The following is a 27,468-nucleotide window of genomic DNA, read 5'->3' on the forward strand; positions in this document are numbered from 1 at the left end:
GTTGGCACACACACGTCTTCACAGAAACTGATGTATGATGTCACAGTGTCCGTGAGCTCATCTAGGTTCTCAGATGCAGCTTCAAAAACAGTCCAATCAGTGGAGTCAAAACAGTCCTGCAGTTCCTGCTTTGCTGCGTTAGTCCACTTCTTCACAGTTTTAACTACAGGCTTGGCACGTTTGAGTTTTTGCCTATAAACTGGAATAAGATGGACCATGCAGTGATCAGAATGTCCCAAAGCTGCCCGGGGCACAGAGCGATAGGCATCTTTTAGAGTGGTGTAGCAGTGATCCAGTATGATGTTGTCCCTGGTGGGGCAGTCTATATGCTGTCTGTATTTAGGGAGTTCGTAGTTTAGGTTTGCTCTGTTAAAATCCCCAAGAATAATTGTAAAGGAATCCGGGAATTTCCTCTCCAGGGTAGTAATCTGGTCAGCCAGCTCGCACAGTGCGTTGTTCGCGTTGGCCTGTGGAGGGACGTAAACTCCGACCAGCATGAAGGAAGAAAACTCCCGCGGTGAATAAAAAGGTTTACAGTTGATGAAAAAACTTTCCAAGTGTGGGCTGCAGTGTTTCTGTAACACTGTGACATCAGTACACCAACCTTCATTAATGTAGAAGCAGACTCCACCACCCTTTGTTTGCCCTGAGAGCTCTGTTTCGCGGTCCGCCCGGTGAAGTTGGAAGCCCGGCAGATTTAAGACAGCGTCTGGGACTCGCTCACTGAGCCAGGTTTCAGTGAAGCAGAGGGCAGCAGAGCGTGCAAAGTCCTTGTTAGTCCGGTTATGGAATATGTTGAGCAAACCTGGAGAAGCGTCAGCTCAAGATATTATTGTTTTCATTGCTGTGAATCTTTACCTGATACACTGACTTGGTGAGTAAACGTTTACTCTTATTCAAACTGATTTTGTGGCTTCTCTTAGTTTAGCACCAGGTTTATAATCTTGCTAGCTAGTTAGTGTTAGCCTAGCGTTGCTGCTGCGGCTGGGCTCATGTTACTTAAAAACCTTACATAAAAATATGTCTGAAATTTTCTGTTGATTGTTTGAAATAAAAAAGTGAGATTAAGAGCCCAGACGAAATTCTTCGGGAGGTGCAGCCGTTAGGGGTGGGGTGTGGGGTCGCTAGCCCCGGGACGTCGGGCTAGCGATTTTGCGAGCCCTGTATCTGATTGAGGAATCACTCATCTTTGGAAAAGAGTTTATTACAGAGAAATGGCTCTTTCCAAAATAAAAGCTATACTATACGCTTCTTCTGGGCTATATTCTCAGCAGCATATTGTAGCGGGTCAGGGCTGTTCGGGGTTCTGTTTTTTACAGTTATGTTTTGTTTATGTTGCCATAGTGACGGGTGACGCCCTCTCGCTGCATGTGTCCTTCCGGGGTCAGAGGGCGCCCTGTGTGTTGTTGTTGCTGTGCGGTTGCTGCGCTGAGCAGTTAGCTAGCGGCAGCGTTCTTCTGCAGATGTCAATAAACGACTGTGCTCCCTGGCTAGCTCACGGGAAGCAAGACCAAACGACACCTCCGTCTCCTCGTTGTCTGAGCTCGCCACATTGGTGTCAGAAGTGGGATGATGGTGGCACCCCATGTTCTGACCCGAGTGACTTTTCCCCCGCCGGTTGTGACCGGCCGGTGCGCCAAAAGAAGGCACCTGGACATTTGCAGGACTTTGTGTGGGGTAATGGGGTCGTCGGGGACGACTGACCCCTTAGGTGGGGGCTATGTAGCGGGTCAGGGCTGTTCGGGGTTCTGTTTTTTTACAGTTGTGTTTTGTTTATGTTGCCATAGTGACGGGTGACGCCCTCTCGCTGCGACGGTGTGTCCTTCCGGGGTCAGAGGGCGCCCTGTGTGTTGTTGTTGTTGCTGTTGCCGCGCTGAGCAGTTAGCTAGCGGCAGTGTTCTTCTGCAGATGTCAATAAACGGCTGTGCTCCCTGGCTAGCTCACGGGAAGCAAGACCAAACGACACCTCCCTCTCCACCTTGTCTGAGCTCGCCACAATATCAAACATATCAGGTCCCCATAAGGAGAATCATGTGCTAACGGTTGTCTAAATGACTCGGGTAAAGTTTGTAGCATGCATGCTTGTTGTTTTTGTCTGCTTCCACTTGTCTTTGCACTAGGGTGATGTCAGCATAAATGTGTAGTCATATTCGTTGTGTTCCCACTAGTGCTGTCAGCGTTAATCTCGTTGAAATGACGTTAACGCCACAACAAGGCAATCTCACGGCAATCTCCTTTAACGAGCTACCCCTGATCGCCCTGTGCGTGGGGCTAGACGGCCAACACGTTAACGAGCTAACTGTGCTAACACACTAGTTCCCACCCATGTAATTGAGCATTACGTGGCACATCCAACATACTGTTTTACTTTAGACAATGACACGCTTACCTTCAGGGTCATACCTCACATGAAAACCAAAATAATTCCAAACGCCAGATCTAAATGAGGGTGGGGGAGGTTCAATTTGCTATGTTGCAAGGAGAGCTTAACTTCTGTCTCGCTGGCTTGCCCTGCGCTCTTCCTTCTGACTATGCTGTCTGTGTTGAGCGCTCAGTGGATCTGTGCTCGACAGTGCAGCCTAGGCAGAGTAGTCGAACGCAGATTCACTGAGCGCTTAACACAGACAGCATGTCAGAAGGAAAGTTGATCAAATAAATTACAAATTTTGTATTGTTTGATACATATGCGTACCGAACCGAAAGCACTGTATCGAACGGTTCAATATCAATACGAGTATCGTTGCACCCCTAATATATATATATAGATATCTATACATCTATCTCTATATAGATATCTATCTCTATATCTATCTATAGATAGAGATATAGATATATATCAATATCATGTTTAACCTGAGTAGCAAAAGACCGCAGGGGGGGGGTTGAAAACAATATGCCAGGAGTTAGCTTTGCTCGCGGACTCTATCAAGCCTTGACCTCCCGGTCAGCTTTTGCTCTGGTGGATAACAGAGCTCTCCGAAAACTTGGAAGCATTTTTGCAAATATGTGATATTTTGATAAATTAAGTAGATATTTGAGCATTACACAGCTACATTCTCGGCTGAATATATCTTAAAGGTTATTTTGTGACCCAGAAAGGGTAGTCTGGGGAAAAGGCAGATCGCATTTGTTGGCCACGGTTGCGAGGCAATGGCGGAGGAGCACGGCTAAAAAACGTATTTTTTCTGGGTCACAAAATAAACTTTTGAGATATTTTCAGGCGAGAATGTAGCTGTGTAAAGTTCAAATATCTGCTCAATTTATCAAGACATCACATATTTGCAAAAATGCTCAGACGTTTTCGGAGACGTCCATTTTTTTTCATGCTTTGTGGCAGCTTTTGAACATCTGTGGCATCTATTAATGTGAAATCTAGACTTTATTTAACAACATAAGCAAACTCTATGTTACAATGATTGCACAGCCATTAAGGATCAAATCAGTTTCTGAAAAATGTTCTGCTTTTTCTCCCTCTTGCTTCTTACTGTCTTTGAGGCTTGGGACCAGCACTCTTGTTGTTGGACAGAAAGACATCAACTCAGTGGTAAGCATTTTGGTTTTCCAATATATTAGCAACTGTCAGTGACATTTATATTAATCAGGCTGGACTTAAATCATACTTTAGATCAACCTGTTTTACTTATTGTTTTATTTGTGCTTTGGTTTGGGGAAGTTGATTCTGTACTGATCTTTTCATGTCTTCTGTTATTAGACTTGAGATATGACTGCACTATGCTGTTGCTGGTGACTCCAGTTAATTCTACAAGACATGCTGTGTAAGTAAACAAACAGTTTGGTCTGCATTTCTTGAAAGATCACATCCCCCAAACTTAGTTTAGAGGGTCTACACTGTTGTGATGGCAGCAGCCACACAGGGGTAAATTAGTCCATTTTTCACTTTATTATTTTGCTTTGCAGTATTCTTCATTAATATAATTCATTAATCATTTGGTTAAACCTAACACTGGTATTATGAGGCGCGCACATAGTAGCATTGTATGGTTTTTCTAAAATGTTTTGTTATATTAATTATGTTTCTCTTTCTTTGAGTTACCTGGGTTTGGGCGGTGGCTGTTTCCTGTCTGGGCAAAAGGTGTGGCTGAGGACTCTGGGGACAAAATGCCTGCTCAGGGAGCCTGAGATTGTCCAAATCTGAGTCTGTTTTATACCAAATGCAGAAAAAAATGTTTTAAGAAAACAATTAAGTTCATCTTCCAAAAAATATGATTGTTTGCTTGCAGGACAACAGGAGAGATGAGTCCTCCGTCACAGATGGTGTGGTCAGTGAAGATGGTTGCCTGCAGGTTCAAGCTCATTGCATCTCCAACCCACATCCACTGTACTTAAGGGAAGTTAAAGACTTTCTTCTGCACCTTACATTTGGATCACCTCGATCCATGATAGTCATTCAGGCCTGGACTGGAAACAAGCCATCCTTAAAATAATACAACATTCCAGCTCATGTGTTGGAATGCAGAACAAATGTGTTGTTTAAATTAGAGACTGCATTTGTGACAGAACAACAAATATTTTATTTTGATTATATAAGTAATGTAAGTAAAAAAAACAAACTTGTGGTAGACCTAAACTTATTTTCAGAATAATTAAATCTGAGACTTTGTTTCATTGTGAGATTATAACAGTGATGGCAATATAATTGTTTGTTGTTCAGCAGAACAGTGTCCAGTATGTTGGCTGTTATACTTTGTTATGTTTGAAAATAAAACTTCATTTTAACATCATCACAAAAAGTGTTGTTAATTATTTTTAATCATATTCATGGTACCACAAATTGTTTTTTCATTTAGTTGAACTTGAAATGTTTGTCAGTAGGTAAACAATTAGTATTGTACAGTCAGAAATATCAAGTTATTCTTAATACTGCAGACTTGCAATGTATAAGTTGTCCTAACAGTCATCTTAAGTAAGCTTTACTTAGTTTTTTGAGGCAACGAGTTTCCTTAATTTTATTGAGTTCTGGGAACTAACAAGGCTGTACAGTGTACTCAAAATGAGTCATCTTAAGTAAACTTGATCCAATTTTTTGAGTTCTGGGAACAAATGAGCTTGTACAGAGTACTCAAAATAAATAAGTTGTCCTAATTTAGTCATTTTTAGCTAAGCTTTACTCAATTTTTTTGAGGCAACGGGTTTCCTTAATGCTTTTGAGTTCTGGGAACTAATTAGATTTTACAGTGAAGTCTGAACAAAAGTCATTATCCTACATAGTAGCCTGTACGTCTTGGTGAGGGTCCTATAGAGCCCAGTGTGTTAGTTTCATGTTACTCTTGATGCTGTTTGTTCTGCACTCACGTGTCATTTTTTAAAAAAAATAAAAATGTAGACGTGTACAGTGTCACTAATTGGTTCAGAACTGGGACTGTTTGACTTTTGTTTTACCTTCTTGATGAAGTAGGACTGAAAGGTGACATCTTGTGAAACGCAACGTACAATAAAAGGCGTAGTATTAATCACTCTTTGTATTTCATGGATGACAGCGTCAGTGAACGGCAGGCTCTTTCTGTCTCCCACTCGGACCTGGCGATTTTCTACTACCTGATCCAGTTCCTCCTGAACTTTGTCTACAAAAAGAACAAAAAAACAAACCAATTAATGATTGAAACTGTAGTAGTGTTGTTACACAAATTATTCTATTTAAGAGCAATTTATTAATTTGCTGTTAGGTTTGAATTCATATTTATATCTGCAGTATTCTGCACACTGCTGGAGCTAAGTAAAAGGGACATCTAGCAAACCTATGTTAGTCAGAATAGCAATGACTAATGGTCGAACAAAAATTCAGATTTTGGACAAATTATATCCAAATGTGATCGTATAAGTTTTTGGAAGTCATGAGATTTAGTTCTTTCATAAATAAAATGAAGAACATACTTTAAAAGAGAAACAGTTGATTATGTTTTATATGCTTCAATTTCTTGATTGCTAATATATCCTCACAATATACAGTGAACTCCTTCCCGGTGAAGCCATGGCAAGCCTACTGTGGTTTGTTATTGGTTTTGTGTTTGGTATTGTTTTTTCCGACCTTCTTTATCTGCCACCATCTTATTCTTACCCAGTAGTAGGTAGTAATCTAATAAGTAAATAGACCAGGGAGTGGAAATGATGAGTATTGCCAGAGAGCCAGTTTGACAGTATTCTGGGTTACTAGACAATGGCTATTTGCCCATGGGTAGGACTGTGTTTTTGTTCTAAATCATTTCTCACATTTGCTTTTTATTTGACGTAAGTGGTTCTCACCATCTTTTCTTCCCCTGTTAGAAAAAGCTGCATAACCCGGTCTAAATTTTATGAAAATGTTGTTTTTTGATTTTTCTTTCTTTTCACTTAAAATACCTTTGTTTCATTTCCACATTGCCCAGATATCTGGTGAATGAAGCATCACCAGTAAATAAGTGTATTATATTTCTTACCTTGTATTTCAGGGTACTTGGCCATGAGCATTAAGCCATATCTTATAGTAATAGATGTAGATTCTGAGCCAGCAGTAAATAGGTTGACAACAGTAATCAGTAGGTTGTCTTCGTGATAGTGAGAACTTATATTTTTATCTATATTTCCAGATGCCTTACAAGTAGAAAAAAGGGAAGAAATGAGTCTCAGTAATAAGATTACTTTGGAAAGGTATTTAATCAAATTTAGGTCTTACCTCAAGCTGAATCTTCCGAGCGAGAAATGAATCCACCAAACTTCTGCACATCTGTGGATCAAGGGTGTCCTCTAAACCTTTGATCAATGCTGCGATCTGTCTTCTATTAGCAAAGGCATTCTCTATCAGCTCTTTGCGGGCTTTAACCCAACTGAACAGCATTGGAAAGTAGTTATACAACTGTTGAATAAACAAGAAAGTTAGATTCACCACACATTACCAGTTTAACAAATACATTGTATTTATATGTTTAATTATAGAAAACTGCATAACTGGACATGATATCCTGTTGCTATTAATCTTCGATTTAGATAAGAGAACCTCAAATCCTGTTCGTGGCAGGGCATGGATGACATGGTTATGATTTTGCAGATACTTTGTAATGACTAAATACTATTGGCCTTAATGTCTTCTTTTAACATTCTGAATTTACACTAAAACTGCATTTTGACTAAAGGTAAATAGTAATGCTGATCTACTGAACTTAGAACACAGGAGACAAGAGCAAGACAAAATCTACATTTTTAATCAAAGGTTAATCAGGCTCATGAGGTCAGCAGTCGGAAAGGCAAACAGGCAGACAATAAGAAGGGTTCTAAAACCATTCCAACAGGTTATAAGCAATGGAAACTAGACTAGGTACTAGAAAGAAGACAAAAAACAAAACAAAAAGACAAATAATTACAAACATGTAAAGGAGTAGTAGTAAGTAGCAGTGAGCAGCAAAATAACCTGACAAGTGACAGGGGAGTGAGGATGTGAAGAACTGTTTCTGTCAGATTGTTATCATACCTGCACTGAAGCAGAGCCCAGGAGTTGAGTATTCCTAATAGCTCGACTCACCATCACTCTGAACTCTGGGTCATCATATTCAAATCTTTTACCATAAACAATCGAACAGATGATATTGGAAACAGCAGCATTCACAGCCTCAGCACTGTCAAAGGCTTTACCTGACAGAAAAAGGAAGGTGTTTTTATTTAAGGACCAACACAGTAAGAACTAGAAGCCTCAGGTAATAAACGTTCACAAAGGCAGGATGCAGGAACAAGTTTGTTTTGTGTGTTACAACACAGCCCTTCCTGATATGTTTGCTCAAGGTCTCCAACCAGGGATGAATGTATAACTACCATTTTATGAAAGCGCTAAGTTGGGACTATGAGTAAAATGAAAATAACAAAATAAATGCAGTCATGCATTTTGCAGTCATTCAGTCACACAATCTTAATTGCTGTGAATTACAAATCACATTTCATTAAACTGAAATTCCTTTCAATGTTGTTTATAAACATATTTGTCTTGAATTTCATATATATATATATATGTGTATGTTCTTCCTCTACCCTCACACCCCCCCCCCCCCCCCCATTTTTGCACATGTCGAGGAGCGTGTCAGGCTACATTACACTGTGTGTTATACTTGTATAACTATGAATGTGACAAATAAAGAACCTTGAACCTTGAATTTAAAGCCAACAACCTGTTCAAATAAGTTAAAGTGTACAAGTTTGAAGAGCAAAATGTGTACCAACATCCCTGGTTAATGACTAATTTGCCTGAGAAAATCTAGTTAAATAAATCGGGATCTGGTGCCTCTGTTACCCAGTGTCGGGTATTGCATAAAGGGAAGGGTCATAAGTCAAGACGCTTTTCTTTTGAAGCTCCTTAGACTATCGGGGAATGTTACAGAATGTGGTTGCACAATGCGAGTGCTGAGTTACATAGTACGTAAAAATCATTAAAAATGCTAGTTATTGCCCTGTGCCGACTCAATAAGTACAGAGTTCCAAACTTCATAACGGCATTAACACCAGCACAAAAGTGTGCGCTGGGAGTTTCATGGCATGAGTTTCAATGGCCAAGCTGTTCCTGTAGCTGCAATGTGTTGATTAAATGGTAATTGCTAGTGTCACAGAAATGGCTTATGTATAAAGATGTTTAATAGATGGTTCCAGCAGTTAAAATGTTCTTGCTTGTACATTTCTGTGGACAATATTGTAAAGGTGCGTTTTCTTGTACAAGAGACATGTTTATCTTGTCACAAAGAACAAGTTTTTGTTACACCGCTATTATCGCGAGGTTTTGCGTGATAATATAGGCTGTGAGCCCACATTTAATAATTGCACTAAGGAGTTCAGCGAGCTATCTGCAAAAGCCTGGTTAGTCTACCAGCTGTTCAAGATATTTTCATATAATTGTATTGTCCATCCATCCATCCATCTTCATCCGCTTTATCTGAGGCCGGGTTTCGGGGGCAGCAGCCTAAGCAAAGAGGCCCAGACCTCCCTCTCCCCAGCCACCTCCTCCAGCTTATCCGGGGGAACACCAAGGCGTTCCCAGGCCAGCCAAGAGATATAATCTCTCCAGCGTGTCCTGGGTCTGCCCTGGGGCCTCCTCCCGGTGGGACATGCCTGGAACACCTCACCCAGGAGGCGCCCAGGGGGCATCCTTGTCAGATGCCCGAACCACCTCAGCTGGCTCCTTTCGATGTGGAGCAGCAGCTGCTCTACTCTGAGCCCCTCCCGGATGGCCGAACTTCTCACCCTATCTCTAAGGAAGAGGCCAGCCACCCTTCGGAGGAAGCTCATTTCTGCCGCTTGTATCCGCGATCTCATTCTTTCGGTCACTACCCACAGCTCGTGGCCATAGGTGAGGGTAGGGACGTAGATCGACCGGTAAATTGAGAGCTTTGCTTTTACACTCAGCTCCCTCTTCACCACGACGGACCGGTGCAGCGTCTGCATTACTGCAGCTGCAGCCCCAATCCGTCTGTCGATCTCCGGCTCCCATCTCCCATCACCAACAAGACCCCGAGATACTTGAACTCGTCCACTTGGGGCAGGAACTCATCCCCGACCCAGAGTGGGCACTCCACCCTTTTCCGGCTGAGAACCATGGCCTCAGATTTGGAGGTGCTGATCCTCATTCCCGCTGCTTCACACTCGGCTGCGAACCGTTCCAGTGTGAGCTGGAGGCCCTCACCCGATGAAGCCAACAGAACCACATCATCCGCAAAAATCAGAGATGAGATTCTGAGGCCACCAAAGCGAAAGCCCTCCGCCACTTGGCTGCGCCTAGAAATCCTGTCCATAAAAATTATGAACAGAACCGGAGACAAAGGGCAGCCCTGGCGGAGCCCATCACCCACCGGGAACGAGTCCGACTTATTGCCGGCAATGCGAACCAAGCTCTTACAACGGTTGTATAGGGATCGAATGGCCCGTAGCAATGGGCCAGACACCCCATATTCCCGCAACACCTCCCACAGGACACCCCGAGGGACACGGTCGAATGCCTTCTCCAAGTCCACAAAACATATGTAGACTGGTTGGGCAAACTCCCATGCACCCTCAAGTATCCTCGAGAGGATAAAGAGCTGGTCCAGTGTTCCGCGACCAGGACGAAAACCGCATTGTTCCTCCTGTATCCGAGGTTCGACTAGCAGACGAACTCTCCTTTCCAGCACCCTGGCATAGACTTTCCCAGGGAGGCTGAGGAGTGTGATCCCCCTGTAGTTGGAACACACCCTCCGGTCCCCCTTCTTAAAGATGGGGACCACCACCCCGGTCTGCCAGTCCACAGGTACTGCCCCTGATCTCCACGCAACATTGCAGAGGCGTGTCAACCAAGACAGCCCTACAACATCCAGAGCCTTCAGGAACTCGGGGCGGACCTCATCAACACCAGGGGCTCTGCCACCAAGGAGTTGTTTAACTGCCTCAGTGACCTCGCCCCCGGAAATTGGCGGGTCATTCCCCTCATCCCCAGACTCTGCTTCCTCCTCGGAAGACGTGTCAGTGGGATTAAGGAGGTCCTTGAAGTATTCCTTCCACCGCCTGACAATTTTCTCAGTCTTCGTCAGCAGCGCTCCGCCAGCATTATACACAGTGCAGGTAGAGCACCACTTTCCCCTCCTGAGACGCCTGACGGTTTGCCAGAATCTCTTCGAGGCAGTCTGAAAGTCTTTTTCCATGGCCTCTCCGAACTCCTCCCTGTCACAATCTGGTACAGGGATTCAAACGCAGAGCGGTAAGGTATCTCCAAGGTGTAGTTTATTTACAGTGCCAGTGCAATATATGTACAGTGAAGGGATCCAAAACTCCGGGGGAATCACAGGGTAACTCGCTCACGTCTTCTTCGCTCACACTCACACACGTTCCCGCAGCAGGGAGGTCGCAGGTCCCGGGGGAGGGGGAGATCTGAGGCAGACGAGAAGGCAGGTCACCAACTAATCACAAATCACGAATATGAAGCACAAGAGCTGTGAGAACACTAACGTTAGGGGTACAATCATCCAGCGATGAGAGGATCTGTGTTCCAGCCTCAAATAGTGCTCCCGGTGATGATGGGTGAGTGTTGTCAGGTGTGTGTGTGGGCCAAGGGCAGGAGCCCACAGTGAGCTCCGCCCAGGCAGAGAGGGAGAGAACAGAAACAGCAATTGTAGCCTTGTGGGGCCGACCGGGCAGGCACGGAGACCATGACAGTACCCCCCCCCCTCAACGGGAGCCTCCCGGTGACCCACCAGGCTTACCTGGATGCCTGCGGTGGAAGTCCCGTAGCCCTCCCAGTCAACCAGGTACTGAAAACCCCGACCCCGGCGCCGGGAGTCCATGATGCGGGTGATATTGTAGACCAGCTGACCATCCACGAGCCGGGGGGGCGGCGGGGCCCTGGAGGGAGGGCACAACGGGCTGGAGAGCACCGGCTTGACCTGAGACACATGGAAGACATTGTGAATGCGCATGTTGCGCGGCAGCTTGAGGCGGACAGACACGGGGTTCACAACGGCTTCCACGGGAAAAGGGCCAATAAACTGAGGAGACAGCTTCTTTGACTCAGTCCGTAGCGGCACAAAACGGGTAGCCAGCCATACCTGTTGACCGATGGTGTACACGGGGGCCGGTGTACACGGGGGCCGGTGTCCGGCGACGGTCAGCGAGGGTCTTGTTCCGCTCCTTAGTAAGGAGTAGGGCAGCCCGAGTCGCCCGCCAGGCACGACGGCACCCGCGGAGGTGAGCCTGTACAGAAGGAACGGAGTGCTCACCTTCGATGGCCGGGAGCAAAGGCGGTTGATAGCCCAGGGACGCTTCGAAGGGAGACTTGCCCGTGGCGGAGGACGTGTGGCTGTTGTGGGCATATTCGATCCATGGAAGCTGTTCACTCCAGGTCGATTGGTTGTGCAAAGCGACACAGCGGAGGGCAGCTTCCAGCTCCTGGTTGGCCCGCTCCGATTGCCCGTTACTCTGTGGATGGAAACCGGAAGACAGACTGACCTTGGCCCCCAGTGCGGAGCAGAACTCCCTCCAAACACGGGACGTGAATTGCGGCCCTCTATCCGAGACGATGTCCTCGGGGATCCCGTGAAGACGGAACACATGGGAGGTGAGGAGCCGGGCCGTCTCCAAGGCAGAGGGGAGCTTCGGGAGGGCGACGAAGTGTGCAGCTTTGGAGAAACGATCGATAATGGTAAGTATGGCGGTGTTACCAGCGGAGGGCGGCAGCCCCGTGACAAAGTCCAAAGAAACATGGGACCACGGTCGGGCTGGTGTAGGGAGAGGCTGCAGAAGACCCGGTGGAGGGCGGTTCGAAAGCTTATTCCGGGCGCAGGTCGAACAGGCCGCTACGTACTCCTTGGCATCCCTAGCCATAGCAGGCCACCAGAAGTAACGTCGGAGGAACGAGCAGGTGCGGAGGACCCCAGGATGGCATGAAAAGCGGGCGGTGTGAGCCCACTGGAGAACCTGAGAGCGGACGGCTGAAGGAACGAAGAGGCGACCAGGTGGACCAGTGCCAGGATCCGGTTCGGTCTCCTGCGCCTCTTGGATGAGCCCCTCGATCTCCCAGGAGATGGCTCCAATTACGCAGGCGGCCGGGAGGACAGGCTCAGGGTCCGAGTCCTCCCCAGTGATGGAGAATTGCCTGGACAGGGCGTCTGGCTTTACGTTCCGTGTTCCTGGCCTGTAGGTGATAGTGAAGTCAAAACGAGCAAAAAACAGCGCCCACCTGGCTTGCCGGTGTGGAGCAGGGAAATTATTTTACTGCTATTGTTAAATAATTGTCATCATTACCATTGCATTAATAATATAATCTGGAGTTTATATTGTATTCAGGGGTTAAACAGTGTCTCTTTCAGAAAGACTGAGTTGCAGGCTGACAGGAAGTTGTATGCAGAAGTGAAAGCAGATAGTTATTTTGAGCAGCAGGCTAAGACGAGGCTTTAACAATGTAACAGATAGCTTTAAGAAGGCCTTAAGCAGTTATGACTATTTTATACACAATGCATATCTGTGCTTATTAAAGAGTTGGAGCTCGGTCAATTAATTGGGGGTCGGAAGCTTTGTTCGGCGCGATGTTCGGACAATCTATTGTGCAAGTGACTTGGAGCCATAGAAGGAATTGCAATACATGCTTACAAAACACTTATATATCAGATCATTTTATATTAAGGTTTTAGTAGAGGTTCTTGGTTAAAACATTTATTTAGTAGAAGACATACACATAGTCTCAGTGAGCTTCTGGTCTAGTGAAAGGTCAGAAGTGCAACAGGTGAATTGAGAAAGAGCATTTGAGGACGAGACACAGACAGTTAAGAGGTGACACAAAGAGCATGTGAGATTTATTTAGAGGAGAGATTAGTTATGTCTCGACAAGAAAGAGGAACAATTCACTTTGAGACAAGAACGGAAAGTACCAGCCATGAAAATAGAAGATGATCTTCTAGGTGAAAAGTCATTCTGGTGTTGATCTGATCTATGTATAAAATGTATCTGTGACGCATGAAGGGGCGTCAGTAAATCAAACCCTGATGCTATAAAATATCTGTTCATGCTTTGATTAAGTCGAGGACTACTGGCTGTCTGCGTACAGAGTGTCTTCCCACACGTGTGTTCATTAAAATCATTGTTTGACCAAGAGCGTCTGGACCAAGAGTGGTTTGTACTCTCCCTCCTCAATTTTGAACCTTAACACCGGGAATTGAGACGTCTAGCCGAGCGCAGGTACTCCAGATTCTTGTGATCCGTCCAGACGATGAATGGTTGTGCCGCTCCCTCCAACCAATGTCTCCACTCCTCCAGGGCCAGCTTGACGGCCAGAAGCTCCCGGTCCCCGATGTCATAGTTACACTCTGCTGGGGAGAGACGGCGAGAATAAAAGGCACACGGGTGCAGCTTACCGTCCAGCTGTTGAGACAGAACTGCCCCAACCCCGGAGTCCGACGCGTCCACCTCCACAACGAACTGCCGTGTAAGGTCCGGTTGCCGGAGTATGGGAGCAGTGGTGAACCTGTCCTTGAGCAGGGCGAAGGCTCGCTGAGCGGCAGAATCCCACTGGAAGGGAACTTTGGGAGAGGTGAGTTTAGTGAGAGGGAGAGCGATTCTGCTGAAATAGCGAATGAACCGTCTGTAAAAGTTGGCGAATCCCAAAAAACGTTGCACTTGGCGGCAATCAGGAGGAGTAGGCCATTCCACCACAGCCCGCACTTTCTCCGGATCAGTCCGCAAGTCCCCCTTCTCGATAATGTGGCCCAGAAAACTCACTGACGCCACGTGGAAATCGCACTTCTCCCCCTTCACAAAGAGCCGGTTCTCCAGAAGGCGTAGCAGGACCTGCCGGACATGGACCTTGTGCTCCTCGAGTGTCTTAGAAAAGATCAAGATGTCATCCAAGTACACAAATACACAACGGTTAACAAAATCACGAAGGACATCATTAACCATCGCCTGAAACACTGCGGGGGCGTTAGTCAGCCCAAACGGCATCACGAGATACTCAAAGTGGCCCCGATGCGTATTGAACGCGGTCTTCCACTCATCCCCCTCTCTGATGCGCACCAGGTGGTAAGCGTTGCGCAGATCCAGCTTGGTAAAGACGGTCATGCCTTGAAGCAGTTCAAAGGCGGAGGAAAGCAACGGCAAAGGGTATTTGTTCTTAACAGTGATCTGATTAAGGCCCCGAAAGTCAATACACGGCCGCAGCGAACCATCCTTCTTATCCACGAAAAAAACCCCAGCCGTGACAGGGGAAGAGGAGGGGCGAATCAACCCTGCCGCCAGCGACTCCGAGATGTAACGCTCCATAGCATCCCTCTCAGGCCGGGAGAGGCTGTACAGGCGGCTAGACGGCAGCGGAGCTCCAGGAAGAAGATCGACGGCACAATCGTACGGGCGGTGCGGGGGAAGGGACCGCGCCCGATCCTTACAAAAAACATCCCGCAGATCATGATAAACCCGCGGAACCATCGAGAGGTCCGGGGCGTCCGACGGCGAGGCCGTGGGTGGGAGCGAAACGGGGGAAGCCGCAGCCCGGAGGCAGTTCATATGGCAGGCCACACTCCAACCTAGTACGGCACCCTTCTCCCAGTCGATATGCGGGTTGTGGAGGACAAGCCAGGGGTGACCCAGAACCAGCGGAGTGAGAGGAGCCTTAAACGAAAAAAAAACAAATCCTTTCTGCGTGATTGCCAGAGAGAGATAATGAAAGGAATTCAGAAACATGAGTGATGTCAGGCAGGCGCTGGCCCGACAGTGCGTGAACGCGGAGGGGGCGTGACAGAGGCTCCAAGGCGATGTTCAGTTTGGCGGCGAGTGAGGTGTCAATAAAGTTCTGCTCAGCCCCAGAGTCAATGAGAACGGAGAGAGAATGAGAAACAGTCCGAACACGCAGAGTAGCCGGCAAAAGAAGTCTGGGGAGAGGGCTTTCACTCGACAGATCGCCCACCAGCACCCTCACGATCACTGGTGAGCGCGCCCTTTTGCCAGCGTTGGGCAGGAGGAGACAGAGTGGCCTTTACGGCTGCAATAAACGCACTCACCGGAGGAAAGACGGCGCTGGCGCTCCGCGGGCGACAGCCGTGAGCGCCCAAGCTGCATGGGCTCTTCCCCATCCCCGGTGTCGGCGTCACACGACCCATGGGCTGCAGTAGGGGTCCCACAAAAGTCCAGCAGGGCATGCCCCGAACGCGCGCGTGCGCTCCGATGTGCGCGCACCTGATCGTCCACCCGCATACACAAAACCAGAAGCGCATCCAGGGAGGAAGGCAGTTCACGGAGCATTAGTTCATTCTTTATTTCCTCATTAATATTAGTGAGCAATGCACTTTTAAGGGCCTCTTCCCCCCATTTCGCCTGTTCAGCCAAGGTAGAAAAGTCAATAGAAAAATCAGCCATGCTGCGTTTACCTTGTTTAAGCGCAAGCAAGCGCTGGCCGGCGGTGGCAGTTGTGGCTTTCCTGTCAAACACACCTTTAAACTTAGTAAGAAAGTCAGAAAAGGTGATGTCCGGCTCCGCCTGAAGCGCAGCTTGAGCCCAGGTTAGAGCACGGTCCTGGAGTAACTGGACGATATAAGCGATTTTCGCACCATCAGTAGAAAAGGCTTGCGGTTGCTGGCGAAACTGAAGGGCACACTGAGTGAGGAAACCAGCACATTTATCAATCTCTCCTGTGAAAGCCCTGGGAGTGGGGAGGAATCTGTCAACGTGAACAGGTGAGGGAGCAGGTGGCGCGACACTTACTGCTGGAGCTGGCGCCTCCGACGGAGGAGCGGCGACCAGTGGAGCGGCCGGTAGCGGTGTTAGCCGGGCCACGGCCTGTGTGAGGTTCGCGAGCTCTGCTCGAAGGTGAATGAACATCTGCTCGTGGCGTGCCAGCATCGCGGCCAAAGTGGCGAGGGTGGGAGTCGAGACCGCTGGATCTGCTGAATCCATTTCCGTGGCTGGATGATTCTGTCACGATCTGGTACAGGGATTCAAACGCAGAGCGGTAAGGTATCTCCAAGGTGTAGTTTATTTACAGTGCCAGTGCAATATATGTACAGTGAAGGGATCCAAAACTCCGGGGGAATCACAGGGTAACTCGCTCACGTCTTCTTCGCTCACACTCACACACGTTCCCGCAGCAGGGAGGTCGCAGGTCCCGGGGGGGGGGGAGATCTGAGGCAGACGAGAAGGCAGGTCACCAACTAATCACAAATCACGAATATGAAGCACAAGAGCTGTGAGAACACTAACGTTAGGGGTACAATCATCCAGCGACGAGAGGATCTGTGTTCCAGCCTCAAATAGTGCTCCCGGTGATGATGGGTGAGTGTTGTCAGGTGTGTGTGTGGGCCAAGGGCAGGAGCCCACAGTGAGCTCCGCCCAGGCAGAGAGGGAGAGAACAGAAACAGCAATTGTAGCCTTGTGGGGCCGACCGGGCAGGCACGGAGACCATGACACTCCCACACCCGAGTTTTTGCTTCAGCCACTGCCCGAGCCGCATTCCGCTTGGCCTGTCGATACCTGTCAGCTGCCTCAGGAGTCCCACAGGCTAACCAAGCCCGATAGGACTCCTTCTTCAGCCTGGTGGCCCCCTTCCCCTCTGGTGTCCACCATTTGGTTCGGGGATTACCACCACGGCAGGCACCAACCACCTTGCGGCCACAGCTCAATGCAGCAGCTTCGGCAATGGAGACGCTGAACATGGTCCATTCGGACTCAATGTCCCCAGTCTCCCCTTTTTTCTCAGAAAAGTCAGAATTCTGAGATTAAAGTCAGAATTCTGAAATTAAAGTCAGAATTCTGACTTTTTTCTCAGATTTTTTTTCCAGTGGCCCTTAGAAGTGGCAGATGGCCACAAGTTAATTTTTTTTGTTGTTAAAACACAAGTGTTACTTTTGATAGACTGAAGCGCTTAAAGCCTTTGTGTTTTTTCACGGCATTCAATAAATGCAACGAAGCGCCCGTCTTGAAGAAGCCGTGCCTGTGTTGTCATTTCGGAGTTACAATTACAATTTTAAATGAATGAATACAAATTTAAGACTGATTTGTAAAAACAGAGCTATTAGCAAAAGTTAATGTGTCAAAAGGTGTGTTACCTTTTTTTTCTTCAAATATTTCAATCAGGCACTCAGACTCCTCTATGATTTTTTCTTCGATTGCCGTCTTTCCCATTCCAAACTCTTTTAAGTTTGTTAATGCAAAATGCCTCATCTCTCTCCATGAATCTCCACTGGCAAAAACAATTCCTAGAGAATTTTTCAAGTACCAGAAGAAAAGCAAATATTAAAAAGAAACCTCAATATACACACACAGAAAAACATTTTTTCCACCCACCATGAGTTAATTTTAAGTCACTAATAATTGGAAGTATTTCTTTGTCTGAAAAGGCATCAACATTCAGCAGAGCTTGCTTGATCGTCTTGTAACCTGCCAGCACCACTGTCTTTTTGGGCCCCAAATGGACAGTGAATACTGGGCCATACTTCTTGGACAGCTGAAGTGAGTAAAACACAAGGAGACAAAAGTTTTTAAGTTTCTCCACATCTGAGTGGAAATAAATTGTAGCATTTAATAATAAATCTGTTTGCCTTTGCCAACAAACACTGCGTCAAACAAAAAAACTTTATGTCGTGAATTTTTTTAAATTTTAGAAGTCTGTCAAAAACTTGTTTAAAACTTAGAATTCAATTGTTATTTATTAGGCAAATTCAATTCAAAGTTTTATACCAAAATTTGAGCGGGCACACTGGACTCCTCGGAGAAGTAAGAAATTGTTCAAAGAGAACTTTCAACCGCACAAACAATTTTTGTTCAGGAATTCAAGTAAATAATCGTAAATTAGCATCTGCTTTAAAAAATATATAATAAATTATAGTTTAGCATGGAATGTCAGTTTAATTACAGAAACATTCAAAAAAGATTTTGGTAATAGCCAATGCTGTTATTTTAGAGCAGTTGAAGTATAATCTTTACATTGTATGGTGGCTTAATAATTTTGTCAAGCACTGTATTTGATTTTTTGCATACCTCATAGAGCGCAATGTGAAGCGGCTGACGATTCAACTGTAGCAAATTGCCAAACAGCGGCAGTGGCGTGGGACCTGGAGGGTAGTTTCTCTCAGAAGCAAGTTTGGTGCATATTAGATAGAAAGCAAGTAAGATCACAACTGTGATGAGCAGAGATGTTACATTCGGAGTATGTAGTAAAAAATCTTCCATTGCAGCCATACTGACCTAGAAACAAGAGTAGTCTGCCTTACACTTGTGTTTCAACAGACTTTATGGTTATTGTCAAACCGATATTAAACATTAACAACACAGACATGCCTTGTTTGGATAACAGCCAGTCAGACTCTGGCCTACTGAGACTACACACAGGCCCAGCCCCAGCCACTGGGGCCATGGGAATGCTGAGTGATCAGAGGGCAGTTTAGGTGAGCTCAGTCTGAACTTGTTTGGATCAGATTCAGAGCATGGGGTTTGAGGTTTGCAGCATGGATCCAGCAGTGACAATTCTTGTAGAGCACAGGTGTCGAACTCTAGACCTCGAGGGCCAGTGTCCTGCAGGTTTTTAGATGTGTCCTTGATCCATCACAGCTGATTTGAATGGCAAAATTACCTCCTCAACAAGTTCTCCAGAGGCCTGGTAATGAACTAATCATTTGACTCAGGTGTTTTGACCCAGGGTGAGATCTAAAACCTGCAGGACACTGGCTCTCGAGTTCGACACCCCTTTTGTAGAGCATCTGTGCCTGCAGAGGGTGCCATCACTGCAGGGCCTGCCAGCATACAGTGCCATGCATCCTATATTTGACTCATTGTCTTGAACAAAAGACTCCCGCTTCCTGCCACTGGTATGTCAGGTTGCTGGGCAGAATTTGATTAATTTTTCCAACATGTGTATTTTGATTATTGTGTGTTTTCATTTATTTCATTATCTAATTTCACTTTAAATGCATTGCCTTAGTTCAGTCATGAAATATTTGATTTGGTAAAATTATAATGAAGGCAGGATTGTGAAAAAGACTGAAAACTAGATATGACACTGATTCAGTTTGCATAGTAAAAATACAATACTTAATTTATTTAGCTGAAGACAGGGCCAACACACAATTACTGAGCTACTAGTTTAACATTTTTAACACATCCTTTAAGAGTATAGTAACCAGAGTGCAAAAGTGATGATTAATGCCAGAATCAAACATTGTTTTATTTAAATTAAAGCATTCTTTGAGAATCATGAGTTACATGGACCACAATCACAATATTGCCTACTGTAGCCACACAGTTTAGCCTGTGCTTAACACCTTTAATGAACATGAACGTATTTATTTTCACAGTCATCTGAAACTATGAATTAATTGGATAACCTCAGGAACACTTCATGTACATGTGGCAGGATGAATGTTATTCCTTGGTTCAACCCACTTTCAGCCTGGCGCATTAGGGGGCGCTAGTATAAATAGTGGCCATCTGAGCATTCCTGGATCGCTTACCTGTGATCTCCTTTTTGGTCACCTGACTTCCCTTTGGTGTTGCAGAAATCATTCTGAAGCCTCCATCGCGGCTGGTCATAGCTGTAGAAGCCTCCTATGAGCCACTCTGCTCATGTTTCATGACGCGCTTTACTCGGAAGTGTGGGCCTTAGTTTTACGCAACGCCACGCTAAGTGAAGTGCTGCTGCTTTGCTTTGCTTTGCTTTTACCGTCTGTTCCCGTTGCGAGGTTTCTGTTCCTGCTGCTGCCAGCTTTTTAAAGTGGACGTCGGCGTGGACAGCGGCCATATGCATGCCGGTTATGAGAGTCAGCTGGCGTACATGTTAATTGACCGGATGATTAACTTATAGTCGGGCAGACGGCAAGTTGGAGCAATACGGCGATTCCGTTTGCTCCTGATTTTAAAGTTTTATCTAGATTGTATGTTGTTTTTCTGTTGTTTTAATTTGTAGTTTTGATTTTTGTTACGTCACTGGTGGGAGGCCCTTTTTCTAGCTGCAGATCACCAGTGTGGTCCTGCAGTTGGGTTATCCCCCAGTGCTACATATTATTTTTGTTGTAATATATTAACATTTCTTTGTTTCTTTTATTCAGATGCGGAGTGCCGACGTGGAGGAGACTAGGGTGCCTTGGTGGTGGGATCCTTCGAGTGTACACACCTGCCTTGTTTAGTTTATTAGTGTGAGTGTGTGATTTTGTGTTGCACTTGTGTCTTGGTGTGTTTTCTTTTTTTGAGTTTGTGCGTGGCATCCCTGCCCCTCCACTGGTAAGCCTCAGCTCTGAATACCTTTTTAAGCATATTTGTACATGGATATTTATGATTGTGTTTTTATACAGTGTTTTAAATAATTATTAATAAATTGTCAACTTGTTTTATCATTGAACCTCGTCTCTGTACTGAGTATAACAAACCTAACTGCCTTCTTGGTGATTAGTGTTACTTCCAGTATTCTCTGGGTGAAATTCCCAGAGTGGCGTTGTCTTTTAAACTGTGAAGAGCATTTACTTTATTCTCACCTCGTGCTGCCACATACACATCTTATTAACATGTAGCAAAGATGAGGACATGAAGATGTGTGCAGGCGATTTGGTGGTTTTGGAGGATAACCACTGCATGCTATCAGCTTCTAGTTCACTAGGCTGTTTGTGTGCCCGTGGTGTCACAGAAACATATTCCTCATCACATGTCTGTTGATTCTAAACTGCTACTTTGTTGAGCACCAGGCTTATGTCTATTATGTCACTGTGCAGGAGAAAAGGCAAAATCAGTGGGCCTCCCTGCTACTGCAGGAGGTGGTCCGCTTGCCTCCACCCCAGAGAGAAGGGTTACATCTCCTGGGTCTAGGTGCGGCTTGCCCCTCTGAGGGCGGGGGTACCTGGACCTGGGATATAGAGTATGTTTGGGGAGTGCGACTGTCTGTGCGGTGTCTATTTGTGTCTGTCTACACGTTGGGTGAGTGCCGAGTATTTGGTTGTGCATATGGGGTGGGAATGCACGTCTGTGTCTGCGTGTGCCTGTTCGTCTGTGTCTATATGTCAGGTTGGGTCTTAGACTCAACCTCTCTGGGTACATCTCAGGCCCTCTAAAGTACGGAGGCCTATCTCCCCTCACCACACTCCCTGCCGGTGGCTGATGCCCTCAGACGTTGGTGTGTTGGTGGTCCTTGTCGTCTGGGGCTGGGCGCTCATGTATGTACCGGCTCACTCCTGGTGGCCGATTGGCGGGGCCGGGCGCCTGTGGCCCGGCTGGGCTCCTTCCGGGGGGTGGGATGCCCTCAGGCCTCTGGGCCTGAAGCTCGGTCCTCTCTGGCACAGCTGGCTGCCGGCAGAGCCCGCGGGCACACCACTGCAACGGGGCTATGGCTCCCCACACTCCCTAGCAGATCGTTACATGGAGAAACCTTTGGAATACAAGCATGCTGATCCACACAGGTGTGCACACAGGTGTACACACAGGTATTCACAGACGCGGACTACAGCTTTCTTGGCTGCTGCCTCAAAGCACATTGTGCGCTGTCTATCTTGCGTGCTGCACAATATCGTTTATTATTTAGTATCTACTGTTATCTACTGCTAGCTAGTTTATTGTGATGGTGCTGTTTTTTTTATTATGTTGCTCTTTGTTGTTTGCTTTCTCTTCTGTTTTTTTTCTCCATACAGGTGACCCAGGTGTTTTGTTTGTTTTTCTTTTTTCTTTTTTTCTTTCTTTTTCTTTCTTCCCCCCCTTCTCACCGTCTCTTCTCCCCTTTGGTTTTCTTTCTCTCCCTCTCTTTCTTTCATTCTTTCTCCCTGTCCTATCCCCCAGTCATCTCTGTCCCGTTTGCAGCAACTGAAAATAAAATAAATTCATAATTATAATACAGATCAATCAAATGGACCAATATGGCAAGGCCATGATGATCCACTTGGTAAAATAAATCCGCTTGGCATCTTTCTTGGCCTCAAGACAACAATTCTGATGGCTAAAGATCCAAACGGGACACAAAAGAAAAAAGGGGAAAAAAATAGTCAACAGGAAAAACCAAGGTGCAAAATAACTGCCCATGAACTGAGAAAAGTCAAGCGTGCAGCTGCCAAGATGCCACTTGCCACCAGTTTGGCCATATTTCAGAGCTGCAACATCACTGGAGTGTCCAAAAGCACAACGTGTGCAATACTCAGAGACATGGCCAAGGTAAGAAAGGCTGAAAGACGACCACCACTGAACAAGACACACAAGCTGAAACGTCCAGACTGGGCCAAGAAATATCTCAAGACTGGTTTTTCTAAGATTTTATGGACTGATGAAATGAGAGTGAGTCTTGATGGGCCAGATGGATGGGCCCGTGGCTGGATTGGTAAAGGGCAGAGAGCTCCAGTCCGACTCAGACGCCAGCAAGGTGGAGGTGGAGTACTGGTTTGGGCTGGTATCATCAAAGATGAGCTTGTGGGGCCTTTTCGGGTTGAGGATGGAGTCAAGCTCAACTCCCAGTCCTACTGCCAGTTTCTGGAAGACACCTTCTTCAAGCAGTGGTACAGGAAGAAGTCTGCATCCTTCAAGAAAAACATGATTTTCATGCAGGACAATGCTCCATCACATGCGTCCAAGTACTCCACAGCGTGGCTGGCAAGAAAGGGTATATAAGAAGAAAAACTAATGACATGGCCTCCTTGTTCACCTGATCTGAACCCCATTGAGAACCTGTGGTCCATCATCAAATGTGAGATTTACAAGGAGGGAAAACAGTACACCTCTCTGAACAGTGTCTGGGAGGCTGTGGTTGCTGCTGCACGCAATGTTGATGGTGAACAGATCAAAACACTGACAGAATCCATGGATGGCAGGCTTTTGAGTGCCCTTGCAAAGAAAGGTGGCTATATTGGTCGCTGATTTGTTTTTGTTTTGTTTTTGAATGTCAGAAATGTATATTTGTGAATGTGGAGATGTTATATTGGTTTCACTGGTAAAAATAAATAATTGAAATGGGTATATATTTGTTTTTTGTTAAGTTGCCTAATAATTATGCACAGTAATAGTCACCTGCACACACAGATATCCCCCTAAAATAGCTCAAACTAAAAACAAACTAAAAACTACTTCCAAAACATTCAGCTTTGATATTAATGAGTTTTTTGGGTTCACTGAGAACATGGTTGTTGTTCAATAATAAAATTATTCCTCAAAAATACAACTTGCCTAATAATTCTGCACTCCCTGTAGTAAAAGAGACTTTAGTCTGTGGCTTACATGTTATTATGTTATTAAGTAAGCGAACGCTGTAACAAGGACTGATACAGTTTAAATGTCCGAACTCTGAATTAGTGTGGTCTCCATTCTGCTTGTTGGATTGGAGTTAAAGTCATGAGAAAAACATGGTCAGGGCTCTGTAATTTAAGTAAACAATGGCAGGGGAACTTCTGCAGACACAGGTAGGGCCCCAGCTGAAATGTGCTGATTTTAGCAATAATAGGCTGCTATTCTGTAACTGTGTAGTAACCTTTGGCCTAAATCAGAGGCTTGATGCAATCTTTCAGCAATATTGCCATGGTAACATTTCTGCATAACCTGTTTCTGCAAAATATCATTCAATAGTTAAACACAGAAACTGTGTATGTGTTAGCATGAATTTACTTTATTTACAATACAAACATAAGCGTAGATATATTGAGACCAATAAAAAGACTGCTGTTTTGAAAGCAGTAGTCTTTTTATTGGTCTTAATTTGTCTTTAGAAAGGATTAATCAAGGAGGATATGTAGACTAAAGTAGATGTCAGTGCATAGAATACCATCACTGTGCATTAGATTTACAGGTACTTCACTCTATAGACTAATGCTAATTCATAAGAAAAACACACAGTTATCAAAAATTTCTGGTTCTTTTTCATTGGCGTCTGACAGCACACAGCTTCTGAGGTGAAGGAGAGAGTGTGAAGCCCACAACTGGTGTCAGGTCCAGTTCATCCTCTGAAACTCCAGGAGGGGGCGTGAATCGAAAGTGCTGAAGGAGAGACGTGAAGAACAGGAAGATCTCCATTCTGGCCAGACCTTCTCCGAGACACACCCTGCGCCCTGCAAGGACAGAGGTGAAAATAGTCTTAGGTATATGCAAGCGTAACATATTTGTTTATTTGGGGTTTTTTTAATGGCACCTGCAGAAAATGGCATGAAGGCATCTCTCCTGACAAATTTACCCTCCTGATCAAGGAAATGAGAAGGGGTAAAAGTAAACGGGTTCTCCCATTCACTCTCATCGTATAGGACTGAAGTGAGAAGGGGAAATACAGTAGTTCCCTGTAGCAGAAGTAAAGCATAATGTTCAAAATGTAAGTTAATATATAACAAAGAAAGAAAAACGAATTTGTGTTCACTGGAATAAATGTTAGCAGCAAACCTCTTTGATAAAATAGCCATGAAGGGAAACATCTCTGCTGGTTCTGTGAGGAATAGCCATGGGAACAAGGTTGCAAAGTCTTTGTGACTCATGGATAACAGCATCAGTGTACGGCAGGTTCTTTCTGTCCTCGACACAAACTTGTCGACTTCCAACCACCCTGTTCAGCTCTTCCAGAACCTGGTCTGCATGTAAATGAAATATAAATCAAATTTAACAATATGTGACCTTTTTTTAAGTTCATGTAAATTGAAACAAGCCTGGCGAGGAATTTCTGCACCTTGGATATGAGGGTACTTGGCCATGTACAGCAGACACCACTGAAGTGTATTTCCTGTGGTATCGGTTCCAGCTGCAAACAGATTTATCACACTGTAGAGCAGGTTATCATCATGATAGTGTGAATCCTTGATTTCAGACTTCTAGCACGACATATGGAGAAGAGTAAATGCCGTTAATGAACAACATTAACAGTATAGGACTGGAGTGACCGCTGATACCTCACCTCCAGTTTTTGCCTATGAATCAGAAACGCATCAACAAAGCATCTGCACATCTCAGGGTTGAAAGTCTCTTTAAGGTTTCCTATGATCCTTTTCATCTCCGCCTTGTTGTCTTCAATATTTTTCATCAAATCCCTCCAGTCTTTAAGAAATGGACCCAGCCACGGAACTATGTTGTATATCTGTTAGAGTGACCAATACAAATAAATTATAGCCAGAAAACATAACTATGAAAATCATGAGCCCCAGTTGAGCCTCATTTACTTATTATTGTTTGAACATGGGTTTCAAATTTTGACATATTCATCCTGATGCTGATAATCTTGGAATATTTGCCATTTTCGTTATGTTTGAAGAGGTGTAATGATGCTTTTCTACACATTGTTGTGCTATTAATTGAACATGTTTGTCTTGTTAACATTTAAATGAATTCATTAGACAAATAAGGAAAATCTTACAATTTCTAATTTCAGAAGAGATGTATATCTGTACTGATTTTCCATGTCAGCATTAAATTATATAAGTACCAGAAGGGAAGCTGAGCCCGTCAGACGGATGGACTCATTGTCTCTTTCCACCATAGCTTGGAAGACAGGATCTTTGTATTCAAACCTCTTTCCAAACATTATAGCTGATATAATGTTTGAAGCAGCATAAACTAGTGTCTGCCTATTGTTGAAGGCTTTCCCTGTAATAAAAAATAGTTAGAAATAATTAGATATAAAATATATAATGAACTGCCACACATTATAAATACCTCAGTTTAGGCTCACTTTGAGATAATGTAGCATTAATGTCATACTGGCTGTTCTGACTCAGTGTTAAGGTTACTTTTTTTTTTTCAACTAAAGTAGGATTATTGTGAAGTGTTAGACATCATAACCCAAAAATGTAAATGTATTGTTAGTTGAGCAAAATAATGTTAATATCCACTCACTGACCATTTTATTGGGCACACCTGTTCAACTGCTTGTCAACACAACAATCTCACTGTCATTTAAGCATGTAGACATGGTCAAGAAGACCTGCTGAGGTTCAAAATGAGCATCAGAATGAGGATGAATGATTACGTTTTTACTCTGATTTTCCAGCAAAATCTACTCAAGGGTTTACAAAAAAATTGTCAAAAAAAAGAAAATATCCAGCAAACAACAGTTCTCAAACTGCTAAGAGGTGGGCAATGGTAACTCACAAAGCCACGTGTTGCAAACAAGGTATGCAGAAGAGCATCTCTGAATGCACAACATGTTGAACATTGAAGCAGATGGGCTAACAGCGAGAGATGGGCACACAAGGTGTCACTCCTGTCAGATAAGAACAGGAAAGTAAGGCTACAGATTGCACAGACAGTTTGAGTACAGTTCCCTGTACTCAAATGCTCTTCACAGTCAACAGATCAAAGTCCAATAGAGAGTGCCTTTGGGATGTAGTGGGATGTGGGATTTAAATCCACAATGTGAAGCTGGCAAATCTACAACAGTGAACCGTTAATGACCAAAATCTGTGAAATGTTTCCAGCACCTTGTTGAATCTGTGCCATGATGAGTTAAACCACTTCTGAGCCCAAAATCGTCTCTAACCCAGTACGAGCATAGTGTACCTAATGAAATGGCCATGGGTATATTTATATTCCTCTCTGCTAAGGTTACTAAGTATTTTGTTTATTGAGTCACTTGTTTAACCAATGTGATTGTGTTTGAACTTGTCAAATTGTTCAGTAGAGCTCATGTTACCTTGATGCTGTTTAAATTCTTGGATCAGATAGTGACATTCATCAATGATTTTTCCCTCACTAATCCTCTTGCCCATTCCAAAATCTTTCAGGGTACTTAAAGCAAAGCGCCTCATTTCCTTCCACGAGTCACCATTGGAAAATAGTATTCCTGGAAGCAGATAAAACTGTCTTTTTAACAAGAAGAAAATGAGAAAATAAATAAAGTCACTAACTCAAAGAGGATTTTCTTACCATGTCCTTTGTTAAAGTCATAGAAGACGGGCGTGACTTCTCTGTTTCCAAACTCTTCAGCATGGTTTACTAGAGCCTCTTTGACTGCCCTGTAACCTGCTATGACTATGACCTTCTTTAGTCCAAAGTAGACTGTAAACACTGGTCCATATGTTTTAGACAGCTGAACAGAAATCATGTGCACATAGGTGAGATTCATAATCC

The 27,468-nt window shown here is 44.9% G+C and overlaps 1 protein-coding gene and 1 long non-coding RNA gene across 2 annotated transcripts in view; both read right to left on the minus strand.

Moving 5' to 3' along the window:
• Positions 1-27,468, minus strand: part of LOC113017373 (uncharacterized) — a 32,000-nt gene that overhangs the window by 4,172 nt on the left and 360 nt on the right. The window contains exons 2-16 of the mRNA XM_080300670.1: positions 27,265-27,427; positions 27,032-27,181; positions 25,826-25,986; positions 25,301-25,480; positions 25,076-25,217; positions 24,796-24,980; positions 24,554-24,695; positions 24,289-24,473; positions 18,454-18,660; positions 17,761-17,920; positions 17,523-17,672; positions 7,463-7,623; positions 6,671-6,850; positions 6,435-6,588; positions 5,401-5,582 (exon numbers count right to left, since the gene is read on the minus strand). Of these exons, the coding sequence (XP_080156796.1) occupies positions 5,401-5,582; positions 6,435-6,588; positions 6,671-6,850; positions 7,463-7,623; positions 17,523-17,672; positions 17,761-17,920; positions 18,454-18,660; positions 24,289-24,473; positions 24,554-24,695; positions 24,796-24,980; positions 25,076-25,217; positions 25,301-25,480; positions 25,826-25,986; positions 27,032-27,181; positions 27,265-27,427 (2,502 nt within the window). The remainder of the gene's footprint in view (positions 1-5,400; positions 5,583-6,434; positions 6,589-6,670; positions 6,851-7,462; positions 7,624-17,522; positions 17,673-17,760; positions 17,921-18,453; positions 18,661-24,288; positions 24,474-24,553; positions 24,696-24,795; positions 24,981-25,075; positions 25,218-25,300; positions 25,481-25,825; positions 25,987-27,031; positions 27,182-27,264; positions 27,428-27,468) is intronic.
• LOC145428544 (uncharacterized) lies at positions 16,436-17,515 on the minus strand. Its single transcript, XR_013908837.1, has 2 exons — positions 16,678-17,515; positions 16,436-16,599 (listed from the first exon to the last, which is right to left on the minus strand). It is a non-coding gene; the product is annotated as an uncharacterized LOC145428544 (long non-coding RNA).

Source organism: Astatotilapia calliptera, chromosome 4 (genome assembly GCF_964374335.1).
Source record: "Astatotilapia calliptera chromosome 4, fAstCal68.1, whole genome shotgun sequence".
Classification (NCBI taxonomy): Eukaryota; Metazoa; Chordata; class Actinopteri; order Cichliformes; family Cichlidae; genus Astatotilapia; species Astatotilapia calliptera.